The sequence below is a fragment of the Monopterus albus genome, unplaced genomic scaffold (genome assembly GCF_001952655.1).
Source record: "Monopterus albus unplaced genomic scaffold, M_albus_1.0 scaffold268.1, whole genome shotgun sequence".
NCBI classification, from domain to species: domain Eukaryota; kingdom Metazoa; phylum Chordata; class Actinopteri; order Synbranchiformes; family Synbranchidae; genus Monopterus; species Monopterus albus.
This window is the reverse complement of record NW_018128148.1, coordinates 463,053-482,075: the sequence shown is the minus strand read 5'-3', so window position 1 is coordinate 482,075 and position 19,023 is coordinate 463,053. Positions and strand designations below refer to the sequence as shown.

Here is a 19,023-nt window from a genome sequence, read left to right as displayed (position 1 = left end):
CTAAACTAACTAAATTAGCTGAGCAATCTACAATGATAGAACAGAATTAGTTTGCAAGGCTATACCAGTTACTGAACACGGGGGGAAATCAAAAGAACAACCAGTATACTATGGGTTAGCATCAGGTGTCTTCTAATAATGTCTCTTTTACCCGCAGACTCAAAGACTTTTTGCAAACTTGGCCGTTCAGTGTCAACATCAGGAGTTCCTTTGCCTGGTGGGACACCACCACGTCACCTGCATGAGATGAATCACCCTGCCCTCAGCCAGGTACAACACCTATGAAACTGCTGTCCATTTTACTTGTTTACCTGTCTATCTGTATGTCTTGTATAAATATGTCTACCATCATTCTGTTCTTTTAGGAACCCAACTCCTTGAGATAAAAGCAGGAATTTAATTATAAATATCAAATTAAATGGAAACTTTGTATTTCACACAGGATTCAGCTTCGCTGAGCAGAACCTAAAATATTTTACAGACAACAGAAGCTTCGACCCATCAGCTGACTGACATCTGAACTGTAAACATGTACACATCCATCCATTATCTGCACTTAAAGGGCCATGGGGGGGCTGGAGCCAATCCCAGCTGACACCGGGTGAGATATGGGGTACACTGGACAGGTCACCAGTCTATCAAAGGGTTGAAACACAGAGACAGACACACCGCTCACTCTCACATTCACAGCTATGGGCAGTTTAGACTCACCAGTCAACCTCACCTGCATGTCTTTGGACTGTGGGAGGATGCCGGAGTACCCAAAAGAAAGGGCACACACAGAAAGGCCCTGGTCGGCCACCAGATTCAAACCTGGAACCTTCTTGCTGTGCGGCGACAGTGCTAACCACTGCTTCACCATGCCACCCTAACATGTAAACAAGTAAACATGTTTAAGGTGTTTGATCAAAGGACACTGTGATTTTAATTTCCTGTAAAATATTAGATGGTTGTTTATGTAGTTTGTCTTAACATAAACTCTCAATAACACTAACAGCAATCTTAAAGCATTTAACAATGTTGTAATACTTTCATAGTGAGATGAGTTTCATTATTGCTACTAACATCAAACTAAGATTAACATTAAACTAACAGGGATTGAACTCACACCAAAACTAACAGATGAAATCTCATTAAAATGTATTCATTTATGGAATAAACATGGATCTCACCCAAATCTAACCCAACCCTGCCCAGTTAAAGACTCATACATTTAAAGAAACCCTAACCTAACCTCCCCCATTAAAGTTTAATCCCGAGTCCCATCAGACTACAGGGAGCTGATGTCTTAACACCATATCTGGGTCAATTTCTGTCAGCCTTCCAATAAGGGAAACCAACAGGCGGGTAGGACCCCAATGCAAAGGTCAGGTAGGCAGGTCCCTTGGGTAAGGGACTGGCTTTCTGAAAGCCAGCAAGCAAAATCAGGCAGAGAACAAACACAGGTTGATAATAAATAGGTCATCTGATGTCCAAGTCCAAACGGTGTGGCTGGGGTGTGATGATAGACAATCTGGCAAAGGAGCTGGTATATACAGATACTGTGGAAATGAGGAGCAGGTGTGCAGGACAGAGTCAGTTGACTGACTCACCAACAACTGACTGACTCACAGATACTATTCTAAAGACATTTTCTCAACTCTGTAGTTTTTATCTCTGCTGTCTGAAAACTTCTGCAGTGTTCACTTTCTGTCCTGCTGTTAGTACAGGCACATGAACAAACTACTGACATATGAACAGACAATTAACTAACCACAGACAGTGTTACCACAGACATCTCTCAACTCAGTAAAACCTCCGGTCACCCATGAACTCACCTCTTCACAAACATCTAATAGGGAAAGCTGTTTGACTGTTTTTCAGGAAATATTGTCCTTATCCAAAGATGTGAAGCCAACTGTTGAGAAAACACTGCTCCTATCCAGGACTTTTATATACACACACACACACACAGACACAAATGTCAGTGGGATTTTGAATAAGGTTTTCCGACTTCTGGAACAAGACCCAGAACATCTGGTTTCACTTCAGCTCTCTATAGGCCTGCCTCATATTGCCCTCGTCTGATGACCATGATTCTCTAACAAACTTTACTTTTCACAATTCTTTTTCATTTTTAATAACTTTGCTATTTGCTGAGGTACTTTTTAAAATGAAAAACAACTGTTGGTTTGGTCTTTCTCTGATCATAATAAAAATATCATTTGCAACTTCAGCTGTAAATGTTTCCTAATGAAGCTCTGATAGTTATTTAATCTCACCAAATTTAGGGTTAAAAATTTAAATTGAAACTTCAGTGTGAAAACCCTTAAAATGGATAATTCCATGTTAATGAAACCAGTGTGACACAGGCATCACATTGAGTCTGAGCGTGAAGAATAAACTTTAGTCTCTCCTCCCATTGGACTACCTATTCACCTGTCTGTCTACCTGTTTAACTGTCTGTCTACTTGTTTAACTGTCTGTCTACCTGTCTGACTGAGGTGTTTTTGCTCCACAGTAAAACACCAGACTACAAATTGAAAACACCTACAAAATTCACTTCCACACATTTTAAAATGATTCATTAATAACTTAATATTCAATCATCGCTGTATTATTTGTTGTAAACCTTTATCTATTCAGAGTAGGTCCACTGACAAGCCACCTCTCTATTCCAGAGGCGTCCCGTTCACATTCTCTCAGTTACGCATTCACACCTGGAAGTCACCCAGCACAACCTCACTGGCCACTGAGCAGCTCCACTGGAGCAGCTGGGTTAAGGGCACCACAGTGGTGGTGTTCAGAGCAGGTCAAGTGCTGCTTTGTACCTGTCCCACCCAGATTTAATCCTGCCGTTCTGGGGAATGAACCGAGGACCTGCTAATCCACAAGCTCACTTCTCTAACATACGTTTATTAATTTCAGTCAGAATGTCTCACTTTTATAATTTTAGTCTATTGAAATCTTTTTAACATCAATTACTTTTTACAACAGAAAACATCTGATTAAAATGTAATTCTATATTTATATTATTTAAACTTTTACCTCTAACATTGCTAGCTGCTAATGACCACAACGGGTGACACACAGTAAACTGGCCCCTGAGTAACAAACATAGTAAGTGGCCATTGAGTGACCGGCTGATGAGCTGTTGTTCATCTCCAGATGCCGTGGCTCTGTGAAGATGCCACCATGATGGAGATGATTGAGAAGAAAAGAGTTTTGTGTGGAGAGATCAAAGCTCACCAGCGGCCAGAGAAGAACCTGTGTAAACAGGACAGTATGCCCATCCTGCCCAGCTGGAAACGGAAACAGCCACCACCATATTCGGCCCCGCCCATCGCCACCGGACAGACTACCACGGTGTTCTGGGACACCGCCATCTGAAGCAAGACAGCAATGATGATGAAGCAGCCACCAGGCCAAGTCAACCACACTGATTAAAGAAAACCGTGTATGGCCAATTGATCCTCTGACTGTTTCCAGTTGTCAGTTGGCTTTAGAGTCAGCAAAGTTTAATCCAAGGCAGAAAATCGCCATTATCTCCCTATGTTAACACTGACAGCTGTCAGCATTTCCACATTCACAAAAATTAAATGGAACTGTTAAAATACATTGACAACAGCAGAGTGAATTTCACTTTTTAAATTTAAACTCTCGAGCCTCATTCAGCATCTCTGCTTCTTGACATCTCAAATCCTCACTGACACATGGTGTCACGAATCAAGTCTGAACTGAAACAAAGACAGAAACAAATCAAGAAAAAACTCAAAGAGAAACAAAGAAATGCAAGAAATATCAATTCACAAACGGTTACCAGTTAAATCTTCCATAAAACATTTACATTTAAAACTGCCCACTAATCAGTGAATGCACTAATCATAAAAAATGAAGGTGACATTAAGGAATTTTGTCTTTGAAAAATAAACTTTATGAACAGTTTTATACACATTACATATGCTGTCACATAACCTGAAAGCTGAGGAAAAAAACTGCACAGCTGAACCGTTTGATTTTCTTATTTTCAACTATTTCAAGTTCTGAGTCTGAAGAATGTTTTTATTCATGGTTTCACAAAAATCACCAAAATCTTTCATCAATCCACAGAAACTGGTGCAGGTAGCACCCTGCTGCCCAATCAGAGTACGGAGAGGTGTGGCCATACAGGTGTAGCAGGTGTTGTCTTTCTATTCTTTTTTTTTGAGACCAATGTAAAAGGGTTTTTAAGTCAAAGTTGTGTAGCAGAACGATTAAAAAAAATTATAAATTCTTCTGTGTGGGGAAAAAAAACTAACCTGAATCCATTGTAGTGTTTTTATATTTAAAAAGAATCTGTCACACTCATCTGTGTGATGTTTTTGTATCAAACCTTTTGTTATGACGAAAAAGGCACTACTTTAAAGGGAGAATATTCCAGTGTGTTGTTCATTGGTTTGGTCTCACCCACCGTGTCTGAAGCAGACTGGACTCCAGTTTGTCCCCAGATTAGACCAAGCTCTTTAAAGTGGAACAAATGTTAAATGAACCTGTCACTCAACAGATGCAGATCCAAATTTATACATTTAGTTTACTAAAACTAGATATTTAACTAACTCAGCTGGTTTTCTGTTTTAACGACAGACATAACTTTGAACACATTATTTAACTTTAGTGCCATTAATTCAGTTTCTAAAGCAGCAGAAAAACTAGTTTTAAGATAAACCACATTACAATGATTCACAGTGTAGAATTCAGATCAGATGTTTACAGCTCAGTGTGAATGAGCTCACCTGATTTTAACCTGACGGGCATATGACAGCCTGTATTTTTGAGGCAGTGGATGAATGACATCTGCAGAATGAAACCTGAAGAATGCGATTTATGGATTTACTGACAGGCTGATTGATTAGCATAATGTCAAAATGTGTGACTGAGGCAAAGCATTCTGGGATTTGATGATGAAACCCCTGTGATTAATGTAAATCAACCTGAACCTACACACGGAATGAGTTTAACACGCTGTGATCAATACACAGTCTGCAAAAAAGTCAATCATTTCGTTTCTTTGTCTCATTAAATGACATTTCAGATATTTAGTTTAAAAAGCCTTTTTCTGATCACATTTATTCTGCAGACTGATTATGACTGATTGTTATTTCAGTGTGCAATGATGATCGTTGTGGATTAATCGCTGACCGGTACCAGGACACTACTGTAGAAAAGGTTTTTAATCTCAATGAAATGTGCACGTAAATGTTAAATTTGAAAAACAATGTCTCATTATGAATCTCCAGAGATGAACATTCTACACAAAGTAAAACCACCAGTTTTTCCTGTCTTTAACAGTTTCCCTGAGTTTGAATCTGCCCCCTGGCATGCGATTACGTTCACCTGTTTAACATGGAAACGTCTCAAACATGACAACTGAGGTGGTAACGACGCCATCAGCTCAACAAAACATTATGAATAAGCCTTTATATTCAGTCTGAAATTCAATAATTACAGATGAAATGACTGGAGAGCAGATGATCGCAGAGCAAATGACTGCAGATTGACAAGACAGCCCATCACACTGCAGGGTGATCCAAACATGGTGTATCCAGGCTGCTGTTCATTTTTAATACTTTCATCATTAACACGATGATCTTTGTGATGTGATGTCTATTAGGAAACATTTAAACTGTCAATATTTGATCAGTTTGTCATCGTCCTCCTCTCATCTTCATCTCCGCTGATTGAACTATTTTCAGGTTGATGACATTCATACAGCCAGGTCTACAGGAAGCATCTCATCTTCACCTTCAGCTTTTGTCCACAGGTTCTTCGCTTTATCTGCAGCCGGGTGTAAATATGTTGTGTTTGCATTATGAGCAACAGACAAATGAGTTTAGGGTTTAATCACTAAGTCTTTGAGTCTTTATTTTTACTGATTCTGTCGGGGGGATCAGTATTGCGACTGTTTTCATCTTTATGGTACATGACAGAAATAAATTTTTTACTGAACTGTTTGTCTTTTATTTTTTTTTTACAATTACAGTTGCTAACAAAGTTGAGTTTTTCTGAACTCTTCATGATGTCTGCACAACAGCAGTGTGGATTAAACTACCATTCAGAATGCTCTGTGTATTTAAACTCCATTTTCCACATTTAACTCCTGTTGTAAAAACTGTTAAATTTATAATCTGAACCTAAAAACAGAACACTGTCCCAGTGTCTCTCTACCACCAGTTAACACAGCGCAGAAAGAGAGCGAGAGGATTCAGCTGCTCAGACTGGAGAACATCTCAGTCAGGGTGGTCTGCTTACCGCCTCTGTTGGAGGAGCTGGGGGAGGGTGAGGAGGTCCTTGTACTCTTTAATAAAGATGAGGCAGAGGGTGCTGAGGAGGTGCAGGAGGAGATCTTTGTAGTCTTCCTGGAGGCCCTAGTGGTGGTGCTGGTCTCCACCTTCCCTTCTTTGCTCTGGCGAAGCAGGTATGCATCACCAGATCCTTTGCGTCTGTCAGTGGCTCTCTGTTTCTCCTCCTGGTTCAGCTCCTTCTGCAGGAGCTGAGCAAGTCGACAGTCCTCTTCCTCCTGCTGGCGCCTGCTCAGCAGCTCTGCCTGCCACTCAGCCATACCCTGCAGGGTCAACAGCTCTGCCTCCTCTAAAGAGCAGGAGGAGGAGGGTAGGGAATGACAACCTCGTTTAGTGGTTATCACCTGCTGCTCCTCCTCCTCTGTTGCCTCCAGCTCCGAGCTCTTCCTCTTGGTTGAGGAAGATCCTCCATCTCTGGCCAGTTGACTCCTGCGAGTCTGATCCTCCACAGAGGCTGGGTGGCCAGGTGGAGGTTCCAATCCATGTGTCACATGGCTGCAGTAATCTAGATTAGGGAGAGGACACTCCACCTGAGAGAAGTGGATGTTCTCCTGAAACAACATCAAGTAAAAGATTCAGGTCACTGATTTGTTTGTTTCAAAACCACAAGAAATAAACATTTTGTCAGCTCCATGTTGAGCTTAATGGAACAGCTCAACATTTAGTGAAATGCTCTTCTGAGAGCCAGATATTCAGGTTGATTTCATTTCTGTATGCTAAATATGAGCCACCGGATATCCTATTTTAGCATAAAGCAGTTCAAAGGTACCAGCTGCTCTAAAGATCAGATCTGCATGTCACATCTGGTTTGCGTAATCTGAATGCAAAATTGAAAAGTAAAAACCACAACTGAGTTTTAAATTCGATTGTACTGAACTGTCTGTAGGTGACAACCAAGTCCGTCTATTGTCCCTTTATGATTTGTGTGGGAGGTTGTGCTCTGTTCCCTGCTCTGTTTGACAGCAGCTCATCATGACCTTGACTGATGAACCTTTAGTAGTTTTCCTAGCATGTTTGGCATCAGGCCTCATGCCCTCAATGTTTAATCATATGTGCAAATGTTGTAAATGCCACTGAAGTTGCGACAAGTGGCAATCGATCCTATAATGTCATACACAAAAACCTTAAAGGATCAGAAACCAGTTAAATGGCATCATTGTCAAATTATTCAAAAACATAATTTGCTAACTTTTGAAAATTTTTCTAAAGTGTTCATTTATCCAAAACAATATTTAAGTGCCCCTGATGTAATACGTCAGCTGATTGAAAGATGTAATAGCACGGGTGTCAAGACTAGAGGGGAGTGAATGGGAAGAGCAGAGATCCAAGGTGCAGAACCACTTCTGGTCAATCCGGTTTCTCAGTGAGACACTCACAGCTATGCAACACTTCACCTATACATTTAACATCAGTCAGAATTCACAGTCCTTTCTAGAAAAGCAAAGCAGTGGCTTAAACTACAGCAACAACAAGGATGTGAACAGTGTGGGCCACTCTGTTACACTTGGTTAAATCTGTCCTGGTGTAAGCTGGCTTAGTTTGTTAAGCTATTTGTTCTTGGATGTTTGAACCTGTTCTTTAAAGCCTGATCAGAGACAGGGGGCTGCAAATTAGCTCTGAGCTGCACACCCCATAAGTACTGCATCAGTTGACTGAGTGTCACAACATCTGGCTGCATGTTTCCCAGAAAAAATAAAAATAAAAACATAAAAAATATGAGCTGTTGTTTTCTATCACAGCTTTGTTTTGCTGTCGCCTAGGGAATCAGGTTTAATAAATGTTTGCCTGATTTTGTAGAGAGAATGATTTGGCTCATCCTACGGTGAAGTGACCTCAGCAAGCATGGAGACTCCTCCATTTTTTGCACACTTTGGGCTGTAACCTAGATTCAAAGTGATAAATTTACCATTTTGCTACACTCACAAATGAAATCATGCCTTTAGAAAATTCTGCAAATATATTAAAAGTGAAAAATTTAAATCATTACAAAAGTCGCCAGACTCATCGCTGTGGCTCCAGACTGTGTTCAGGTGCACCCAGTTTTAAATGTGTCTAGAATGTGACCAGAGTCCACCTGTGGAAAACTGATCTGAATGGACAGAGTTTAGAAAGACACCTCCAATAAAGTCAAATGTCACCATTACATAGCTTGTCCTAGCGTAGTTTGGTGTCTTCTCCTCGTCACGGTGCACCACGCAGCACTTTGATCACTACTGGCCCCAGTGCAGTACTGAGAACCTGACCACCAGTTGACACGGCCACCAGACAAAGTTAAACCTGCGTAGGGGGCACTAAAAGCCTGATGTTCCACTGTGAGTCTGACTTGTTTTGTTTACAAGAACTGGCTGCTGCAAAAATTTACTTCATAAAAAGATTGCATCTGACTGCTGCATTGTCTTTCTTTTGTACAAACTGTACAAACAACTCAGTCCCTCAGTTCCCATGACAATTAATGCAAGGTTTTTGCACATGCTTAGGTCATGGCTTGCTACTTTTATTTTAAATCAGGAAGGAAAGCAACATCACTAAGTCAAAACAAACAACACAAAAAACACCAACTTATTTAGTCAAGATTATTTTTTCATCTTTTTTCTTCAATTTTTTAAATTCTGTGATAAATAGGTTATCGAATCGCAGACTTTTTATCATGGCAGTATTGCACCGTGACTTTTGGGTACTGTTGCATCCCTAGTTGGTCGCTGTCAATCACTCAGATTATTGGGGTTAAGACTAAGGACCCACGAGAAGACTGGAGGTTATAACTGCTGCTACCAGGGCATCTACACAGTCCTGAATTAAGACTGAATACTAAGCCTAATGAGCGAACACAGAGATTATTGACACAGACACTAAAATGTGTTACTTGTAAATCGCCTGTTGTTGTTCACACCGACCTTGTTGGCCATGATGCCAGAGGCAGAGCTGCAGCCAGAGGAGTCTATTTTAGATGGACGAGGACACAAGAACCTGAAAAACAAAACACATTATCGCCTGAACTAACCTGAAGACAACGCAAGATGTCTGTGATTAGGTTTAGATGTCTTGCAACATCATGAACCTATTTTAATCAGAAGGTCCATGTTTTGTTTTTTTTAACTTTTAAAGCAACAATACATAACTTACAGGATTTATTTACTTTTGTGACATCAAATATGAGCAGTCATAACAAAAAGAATAAGGGAGAGATTTTTAGTTTTACTGAAACACTGCTTGTATTTTCAGATAGTTTAAGCATTTGAAAATGGATGTATGTAATGGAATTAAACTGTTGGCGACACAATACAGGCTCATATTGCACATACAGTAGCTGTTCCAAAAATGTTGGCTAGCAACACAGTTATATTTGCTGCGCCAATGAAACACTACTGGCAGCTACAAGCAGCTTTTAAGGTAGAATGCTTTCTTTGCCGTTAGTCACTGCATGATTTGACGTTATAAATATGTCAACAGACCTTAAATTTTGATACGACAACTTAAAAAAATACTGGGCTCAAGGTGTGTGCCACGTGCGCTCAGCAAAAGTCCATCAAACAAAAATAACAGCGGGCCTTGATCATACTGTGAAAGATACCTCAAAAATAAATTTTATTCTTAGCTTAAAAATAATGACTGAGAAAAATGGAGACATTTCAGCACAGTTGCCTTCTTCAGTGTAATGAGCCAACATCACAACTCAGGTATCTGTACCCAACCTGTGTGATCAGTACAACAATTCTGTTTCTTTTTTTGTTTTGTTTTTTGTTTTTTAAATTGGTTCTCTTGCAGGATGCTTATCTGATGACTGATCTTCAACTACCTGCAAAGCGTCACTCCAGCAGCCCTACACCTACGATGTGATACAAACAACAACTAAAAGAAAAACCGAACTAAATATGACTGTGTTACACGTAGAAAAAAAATGAAGTCCAGACATTAGAGGTAAAAACATGATTCTAGGGCTGCAACTGATGATTATTTTAATAATTGATTCATTTTGTCGATTGTTTCTATGATTAACTGGATGAATAAAAAAAAAAAAAACATGCAGAAATCTATGACAAAATACACTATATTGCTAAAAGTCTTCGCTCACCTGCCGTCACATGCATATGAACTTGAGCAACATCCGATTCTTAATACATAGAGTTTAATATGATGTTGGCTCACCCTTTGCAGCTATAACAGCTTCAACTCTTCTGGGAAGGCTATCCACAAGGTTTATAAGTGTGTTAATGGGAATTTTTGACCATTCTTCCAGAAGCGCATTTGTGAGGTCAGACACTGATGTTGGATGAGAAGACCTGGATCACAGTCTCCGCTCTAATTCATCCCAAAGGTGTTCTATCGGGTTGAGGTCAGGACTCTGTGCAGGCCAGTCAAGTTCTTCCACACCAAACTCACTCATTCATGTCTTTATGGAACTGGTGTGCAGTCATGTTAGAACAGGAAGGGGCCATCCCCAAACTGTTCCCACAAAGTTGGGAGCATGAAATTGTCCAAAATGTCTTGGTATGCTCAGGCATTAAGAGTTCCTTTCACTGGAACTAAGGGGCCAAGCCCAACTCCTGAAAAACAACCCCACATCATAATACCCCCCTCCACCAAACTTTACACTTGGCACAATGCAGTCAGACAAGTACCGTTCTCCTGGCAACCGCCAAACCCAGACTTGTCCATGGGATTGCCAGACAGAGAAATGTGATTTGTCACCCAGAGAACACATCTCCACTGGTCGAGACTCCAGTGACGGTGTGCTTTACACCACTGCATCTGACGCTTTGCATTGCACTTGGTGATGTAAGGCTTGGATGCAGTTGCTCAACCATGGAACCCCATTCCATGAAGCCCTCTACACACTGTTCTTGAGCTAATCTGAAGGCCACATGAAGTTTGGAGGTCTGTAGCTACTGACTCTGCAGAAAGTTTGTGACCTCTGTGCACTATGCGTCTCAGCATCCGCTGACCCCGCTCTGTGATTTTACGTGGCCTACCACTTTGTGGCTGAGTTGCTGTCGTTCCCAATCGCCTCCACTTTGTTATAACACCACTAAGAGTTGACTGTGGAATATTTAGTAGCAAGGAAATTTTACAACTAGACTTACTGCAAAGGTGGCATCCAATCACGGTACCACACTGGAGTTCACTGAGCTCCTAAGAGCGACCCATTCTTTCACAAATGTTTGTAGAAGCGGTCTGCATGCCTAGGTGCTTGATTATATACACCTGTAACCATGAAAGTGGTTGGAACACCTGAATTCAATGATTTGGATGGGTGAGTGAATACTTTCGGCAATATAGTGTAGATCTACATTACAAAAACAAATGCACTCTTTTAAACAATACTTATGCAAGGTTTCTATGCAGTGCATTATTAAACAAAGTTATTCATTCAAAAACAGTGTATATAAAAGGCACAACAGGTCCATACAGTGTTAACAAAAAGAACTCTAGGATTTAAATATATTTAAGTTATACAGTGGGTACGGAAAGTATTCAGACCCCCTTAAATTTTTCACTCTTTGTTATATTGCAGCCATATGCTAAAATCATTTAAGTTCATTTTTTTCCTCATCAATGTACACACAGCACCCCATATTGACAAAAAAACACAGAATGTTTGACATTTTTGCAGATTTATTAAAAAAATTGGGAGTCAACCTTCCTGTCTTCCTGGAATGGAGTGAGAAGGGGGGTCGCAGAGACGTCAAGGGGGACAGAGTCCAGCTGTTGAGAAGTAGCTAGTGGCTGAGCTGATAAAGAGAAGTGAGCCTGAGGGAGCCAGGGGTAGAGAGGAGATGACCATGCTGCAGTAACCAGTAGACTAGGTACCTTCTAGGTACCCAGCCGGCTGGGGAAAATATGACTGACTGGGGCTGACTGACCCAGGACTGGTAACAAAGGACCTGACCTGACTGACTGGTGCTCTGACGATCTTTAGGCTCTATCTATTTCATTGCAGGAGGAAAGTCTCTGTCCTCCGATTTCTGTTCTCTGTTCCCTAACTACAAGATTATCTGTTCAGATGCTACTCTATTTAGAATAATTGTAATATTAAATGATCCTTTAAATTGTAATGGTTTGTCTGAATTAATTTAGTTGGTATCTCACTCTTGCCACGACAGTGTTATGTTTTTATTTTTTGCATTTAAAAATACTGTAAGTATGAGTCAGGTTTTCTTTCACATGTAGAATGTTAGTTATGTTTTTATTTTGTTTTTGGACTTATCTTGCTATTTTATTTGTTTGTTTTTTTGTAATTTTTTTTTTTTGCATTTAAAATTTGTATTTTGTTTTTGGACTTATCTTGCTATTTTTTGTTTATTTTTTTGCATTTAAAATTTGAGTAAAAAAAAAGGTTATATACAGAGCTGTAAACAAAACTGCAAGTTTTCTTTTAAAGTAGAATGACAACATCACACAAAATGTTCATGTTAATCTCAATAAATTCTTAAAAATTGGACACAGAGGGAAAACTGACAAGCAACATTGCTTTAAGGAAACACTTTAATAATAATAATGGGTAAAGGCTTTACAGCATCCCCCCAGTCAGCATCAAACACAACAACAAAACATGAAACAGACATAAGAGACTATTTACAAGAGTGAGCTTGTTTGTTTTTCTGTTAAAATGATTTCTACCTAATGTGGTGAACATCACAATGCAACAAACCACAGCTGATGATACAGATGTACTGATGTAGTGTGCAAGTGGCATATGCAAGTGTGTGAATGTGTCTAACAGTAGGAGCATCGGCGTATGAAAAGTTTAAAAAGTTCAACAATGTCCATATGTTCTTTCCTACATCATTCCTCCACATTTCATTGCAGGAGGAAAGTCTCTGTCCTCCGATCTCTGTTCTCTGTTCCCTAACTACAAGAGTATCTGTTTAAATACTACTCTACTCAGAATAATTGTAACATTAAATGATCCTTTAAATTATAATGGTTTGTCTGAATTAATTTAGTTGGTATCTCACTCTTGCCACGACATCTCCAATCGACTTTGTCCCATATGATTCTGTTCAGCACAAACAACTGCTCCACTGTCAACAGTAGGTCCATGTCCAAGTCCACATCTGGATGATCCCCGTTCCCCAGAGTCAGACTGAAGGTTTCCCTTCATAGACACACACTCACTGGACATGAGCTAAATCCCTGTGCTCTGTTTTCACTGAACCTGAATAGAAACTGTACAAAGTCGCCTTCATCCTGTGTTGGACTGTGTTTATGCAGCACATCAGCTTGTTGTATTACCATCCTTCTGAGGACCCCTCCATCTGATCACATATATAGGACTTGGCCCTGTCTATGCTTCTTCATGACATGGTTTTACAGAAGACAGCCTGACCCATCAGAGTAACACAGTCATTAACAGGTGGTTTCCTGGAGTCTCTGAAACCCTGAACACAATCTGCCTCCCACCATTACACCAGTCTGGGTCACAGGTTTCAACAAACTGCACCTTAAAGAACTTCTGTCTGTCTGAGTTGACAGAGTTTACAGAGCTCAGCAGTGTCTCCGTCATCATGAGGAAACCAAAGGACTTCAAGTATTCACAGTAGAAGTACTCAGTGCAGAAACACGTCTCCTGGGACTGTTTGACTACTATATATTATATCATGACATTATTATTGCTCAAGCCCTCTTGGGGGCCCCCTGGTGGCCACAGTGGCCCTCAGCAGACGCTTAGTTTGCTTGTACCTCTGGCCGGCTGTGGTTAGACTAAAGTAACCAATCAGAGGACGTCAACCTCTCATTAGTAGCCTGCCTCCAGCTCTAGGAAGGGTTCTGGTCGTCCTAAACGTCTTCCATTTAAGGATTATGGAGGCCACTGTGCTCTTGGGAACCTTAAGTGCAGCAGAAATTTTTTTGTAACCTTGGCCAGATCTGTGCCTTGCCACAATTCTGTCTCTGAGCTCTTCGGGCAGTTCCTTTGACCTCATGATTCTCATTTGCTCTGACATGCACTGTGAGCTGTAGGGTCTTATATAGACAGGTGTGTGGCTTTTCCTAATCACGTCCAATCAGTATAATCAAACACAGCTGGACTCAAATGAAGGTGTAGAACCATCTCTGGGATGATCAGAAGAAATGGACAGCACCTAAGTTAAATATACGAGTGTCACAGCAAAGGGTCTGAATACTTATGACCATGTGATATTTCAGTTTTTCTTTTTTAATAAATCTGCAAAAATGTCAAACATTCTGTGTTTTTCTGTCAATATGGGGTGCTGTGTGTACATTAATGAGGAAAAAAATGAACTTAAATGATTTTAGCATATGGCTGCAATATAACAAAGAGTGAAAAATTTAAAGGGGTCTGAATACTTTCCGTACCCACTGTATGCTCATAAAACCATACTAATGTACAGGGCCAGTACAAACCCAACTTCTACCACTCATGGTTAAACATCAGGTACATCCTAATTTTTGTTTCAGAATTTCTTACATTATTAACTAGAACTAACGACTAACTTAAAGTTGAGCTCCCCTTCTTCCACAACATTAAATCCAACGTGTCTTTTCTTTAGATGCTAATGAACTGGCGTCACGCTCCCCTGCCACAACAGATAGGTTGTGCATTGCTGGCACCACAATGTTTTCTTTCCCGTCGTAAAATAAAGTGCTCCTAAACTTTAGATGACTTGGTGTTCAACTGCTCTCTGCTGTAACTTCTGCCATTTGTCAGATGTTTGATTAGCCTCACTGGCATTCTCACCCAGTCGTCGCCTTCTTTTGACTGGCGGCTGGCAAACCAACTTGCAGGTGCATTACCTACCAAACTGGAGCGTGGAGCAGCAGCACTCACACGGTCGCTGACACAGCTGTGCCTGCTCTTAGCCATCGCACACAGCTACATGACGAGACCCAACTAACTGATAACTAAATACGTTACCAACAATTTTTATCAATCTTATCAGTTGTTGCAGTGCTACATGATTCAAGTACTATACAATTCTGTAACTTTTGTATGGATTTACTGAGTTTGTCCAGAAACAACTTGAAGTGACGTTAAAGTGTCAGTAAGAGCAGTGCTGCCCTCTGAAGGCAAAGAGTAGGACCTCGTCTACTGCACAAGTGAAATCCTTTGATCATTAATATGACTCTTTGTCAAGGCAAACTAAAGTTGAATAGAATCAGTGAACCTGCTTCAGGGTTGGGGTCAACCTACTTGTCAATCTGACCCGAGCCAACTTTCTTCTTGGCAGGAGTAATGCCAGCAGGACGGAGGTTTTCCTGGGAGACTGGAGCAGAGTTCTGCAGGATGAGAATGACATGAAAGAAGAAGAGAGAGGACAGAGTGATTAAAACTTGCAAGAATAAGGATCAGAGTCAGAAACTGAACAACGAAGGCCACACTAATATGTAAAAGAAACAGGATTAAACTGTAACAAAGAGTCGTTAATGAATTAAATGTTTAATTGAAATGCCGTCAGCCATTACTGCTATAGTGTCTTCACTCATACAAAATGGTGTCAGTGTGATGTCATCAGAAACACTGACCAGCTGGTTGCTGAGCATTCTGGCCAGCCTCTCATCGTCCTCTCTCCTCTTCCTGTCCTCCTGCAGTTCCTGCTCCTCCTCAGCCAACAGCCTGTGGATGTACTCCTCACTGGCCTTCCTCTCCTCCTCGTCCAACGCTCGCTTCTCCTCTGTGAGCTGTCAGGTGACACATACGTCCTTCATATATACACAGTAAGGACTCAAAGTAGTCCACTTTTTGTGTGCATTTCTTTATTAAATGTTAGGCTGTGTGTATGTAACTTCAATAGATGACATAAAATGAAGGTCTGTACCAGGTACAAAGACACGTGCAGAACATTTCTGCTGATATTCAAAACATCCCGCCACTGTCCCAACCTCCAAAATGCTTCACACTGACCTCATCCCACCAACAGACAACAATAAGAAATGTCTGTAGACATGTACAGATGTGGCCATTCACAATTGAACATGCCAGCTGAATGGCTTTCAGCTTTCAACCTGTGACCGCGCTGCCCCCCCCCCCCCCCCCCCGAGTCCTGTTGCCTGATAAGGCAGGTCTACATTCCAGTTAACATGCCTATTAAAGAGCTATTCCTTGATTTGCAGTGTGGCCTTCCTTCACTTGCTGCTTTAAAGTGCCTTAGATTTGTGTTACTGCCTATTTAGATTTGTGTTATTGCTCATCTACTTTATATTTCACTTGTATTGTGTGGCATTCATGTGGACAGCAAAGTAAGAATTTCATTGTACAGGGAAACACGTTTCCTAACTATGACAAACACTTTGACCTTGACAATTAGATGGCATTTTGTTCTCAAAAACACAAGTCCAGAGCGCGACTGCCTGAAGTACTGTATTCACACTGCAGAGTGGTGTTTTTGTTTAGGCCATGGTTTATACAATACAGCTGTCTGACCATAATGCTTAGAATACAGGAACTGCACCCAACATAAATTAGCTGTTACACTGGATTTCACATTTCTAGTCAAACATCTATTAAACATGGTTAACATGCTTCAGTTGCGTTACAAAATAATAATTAGTAAAGGCCGCTGGAATGAAGAGAAACATTTTTTTGTGAACATTCATTTGAAACCTGATGCATCACACAGCTGCTGTCATAACCCTGCACGTATGTGGACTTTGTGAAACGACACTGTCAGTACAGCTTCATTAAAACACAAGAGGCAGAACTAGGGTTTAACAGTCAGGTATCACTGCGCTGCCTTAACATACTGACTACTGTTTCATAGCCTACTTGTATGTTAGAAAAGCAAGTGGCGAGGGTGGCAGAGGCATGCACCGCAGCTTTGTCTCTCAAGTGGCTTGAGTTCAACTCCACCTTGAATTTTGCTCTGGTGTCATTTTTCAGTTTTGCTCTCTCTTAACCAAGACCCATGAGAGTTTATGCTGGAAGACCTGATATTTTGGTGGAAAAAAAAATACGTGGGCTGGGAACATTTTGATAATGTAATAAGAGACCTATTAACTATAGGTGTAGTGCTGCTGGAACGGTGCTCCACTACTTTTTTTTTATCTCCAAGAGACGAAAAAAGAATAGGCCTACTGGCATAATTTGGTTGAAAGTCATATAATGTTGTACTATTGTGAGTGCTTGAAGATCCAGCCATCAGTAAAGTATACGTCTTGCAAAATGGAACGCTTTAAATTGCAATAAAATTTAAGGTGTGATTGATTCACAATGTCAACTCAAACAGTGCGCGCTCCGCTGCACAACTAGCACCTGCAAATGTTTGTGTTTTGTTCAACCACGTATTTGACGTGGATAGTTCACAGCGACACAGTTTAGTGTCAACTACAGACTCCGTTCACAAAAGACAAGTGACAGAACCAAACTCAGATCATCCAGACTGACAAACTATCGCATGACCTCGAAGAGGTGCCGTGGAGACAAACATCAGCAGCAGAAAAAGACTTCACATTTAACTTAAGTGCTGCTGGGATTTAAACAGACTGTTTTAGCTGTGAGTGACCAGCTACAGGTCACAGGATGGCCAGACTGGCACATCCTGACTGGTTGCAGCCCCGTGCACAGCTGATGTGTCTACTGTTGCATCGGAGTACAATCTAATAACCAAATACGTTCACTGAAAAACACATTAGTATTTTCAGTGTATATGCACAAACTATATAGGAAAGTAATTTTTTTAGAGGAGAGAGAGAGAGAGAGTCTTTTTTGGCCAAGACTGGCCCTGACATGAAAAAGGCAGAGGTTCTATTTGGGACAGTATAAAAGAGTAATTGAGCCTGAGAGCGACTGTCTCTTTCCTCTAGCAGAGAGTCAACAACCTTGATTTAACAGTGAAGAAATGTAGGCATAATGCAATAACTGCCAGTGGCACAATGTCTCAAAACAAGTACAAGGTCTGAGCATGTAAACATAACAAAATAGAAATTATTACTGTGACAGACATAGACACTGATTAATATGTAGGCAGCCACTGCCAACTAAGTGCCTCAGCTCAATCCGGCAGCAATTTAAGACGGCTGCGTCGGTACCTTCTCAGTGTCTACAGACTGATTCGCAAAGGCTTCTAATGCACCAACACACCCACAGAAATGTATCACTCAACCACAAAAACACTGGCTGAAGCAAAACTACAGCTGGTTTTACAAGAAAGCAGGACAAAGCCCATGTGTAAGGTTGCCATAGCAACATCAAGGCGATGTCACAGTAATGCCATGTAGGGCTGGGCGATATGGCAAAAATGTAATCTCGATAATTTTTTTCCCATATTGATCGATAACGATATATTTTTCAATATATAAACTGTTAATGCTGCTAGCTTTCAAAGAGTATCCCAAGTATGAAGCCACAAAAATTTTAGGGTCCATTAGTTTAAAAATTAAGACAACTTACTAAAATAAATTAAAAACTAAAAGTTGTGACAAAAGAAGGTAAATTAGAGTAAATGTGCAGTGCAAGTAAACATAAAACTGTTGTGAACATAATTTGTAAGTAACACAATTACAGTTTTTTCTTTTCTAGAAAGACAAGTCTGTCTACATCATCTGGCTTTAAGAGGTAGATTAAATGTGCTAAATATAAAAGTATACAACTAGAAATTGCACACAATTTGTCAAACTTTTACATTTTTTGTGTCAGGAACACTAGACTGTCAACAGTGTCTGGATTTAAGAGGTAGTGCAAAAATGTGCAAAATGTAAACATATTTAACATATGTTCAACTTATTCATCAGAATCTGTAAAACACAACAC

General features: G+C 40.4%; 2 protein-coding genes across 3 annotated transcripts in view; one reads left to right on the top strand and one right to left on the bottom strand.

Moving 5' to 3' along the window:
• The window catches only part of nyap2a (neuronal tyrosine-phosphorylated phosphoinositide-3-kinase adaptor 2a), an 18,555-nt gene extending 12,583 nt beyond the window's left edge, over positions 1–5,972 (top strand). The window contains exons 5-6 of one of the 2 annotated variants that reach the window (XM_020621822.1): positions 158–270; positions 3,148–5,972. In XM_020621822.1, the coding sequence (XP_020477478.1) occupies positions 158–270; positions 3,148–3,369 (335 nt within the window). In that variant the 3' untranslated portion in view covers positions 3,370–5,972. The other variant, XM_020621823.1, reaches the window with a different exon arrangement.
• rnf168 (ring finger protein 168) overlaps positions 5,678–19,023 on the bottom strand; it is a 23,586-nt gene continuing 10,240 nt past the window's right edge. The window contains exons 5-8 of the mRNA XM_020621824.1: positions 15,801–15,956; positions 15,469–15,554; positions 9,212–9,284; positions 5,678–6,868 (exon numbers count right to left, since the gene is read on the bottom strand). Coding sequence (XP_020477480.1) covers positions 6,221–6,868; positions 9,212–9,284; positions 15,469–15,554; positions 15,801–15,956 — 963 coding nt within the window. The 3' untranslated portion in view covers positions 5,678–6,220. The remainder of the gene's footprint in view (positions 6,869–9,211; positions 9,285–15,468; positions 15,555–15,800; positions 15,957–19,023) is intronic.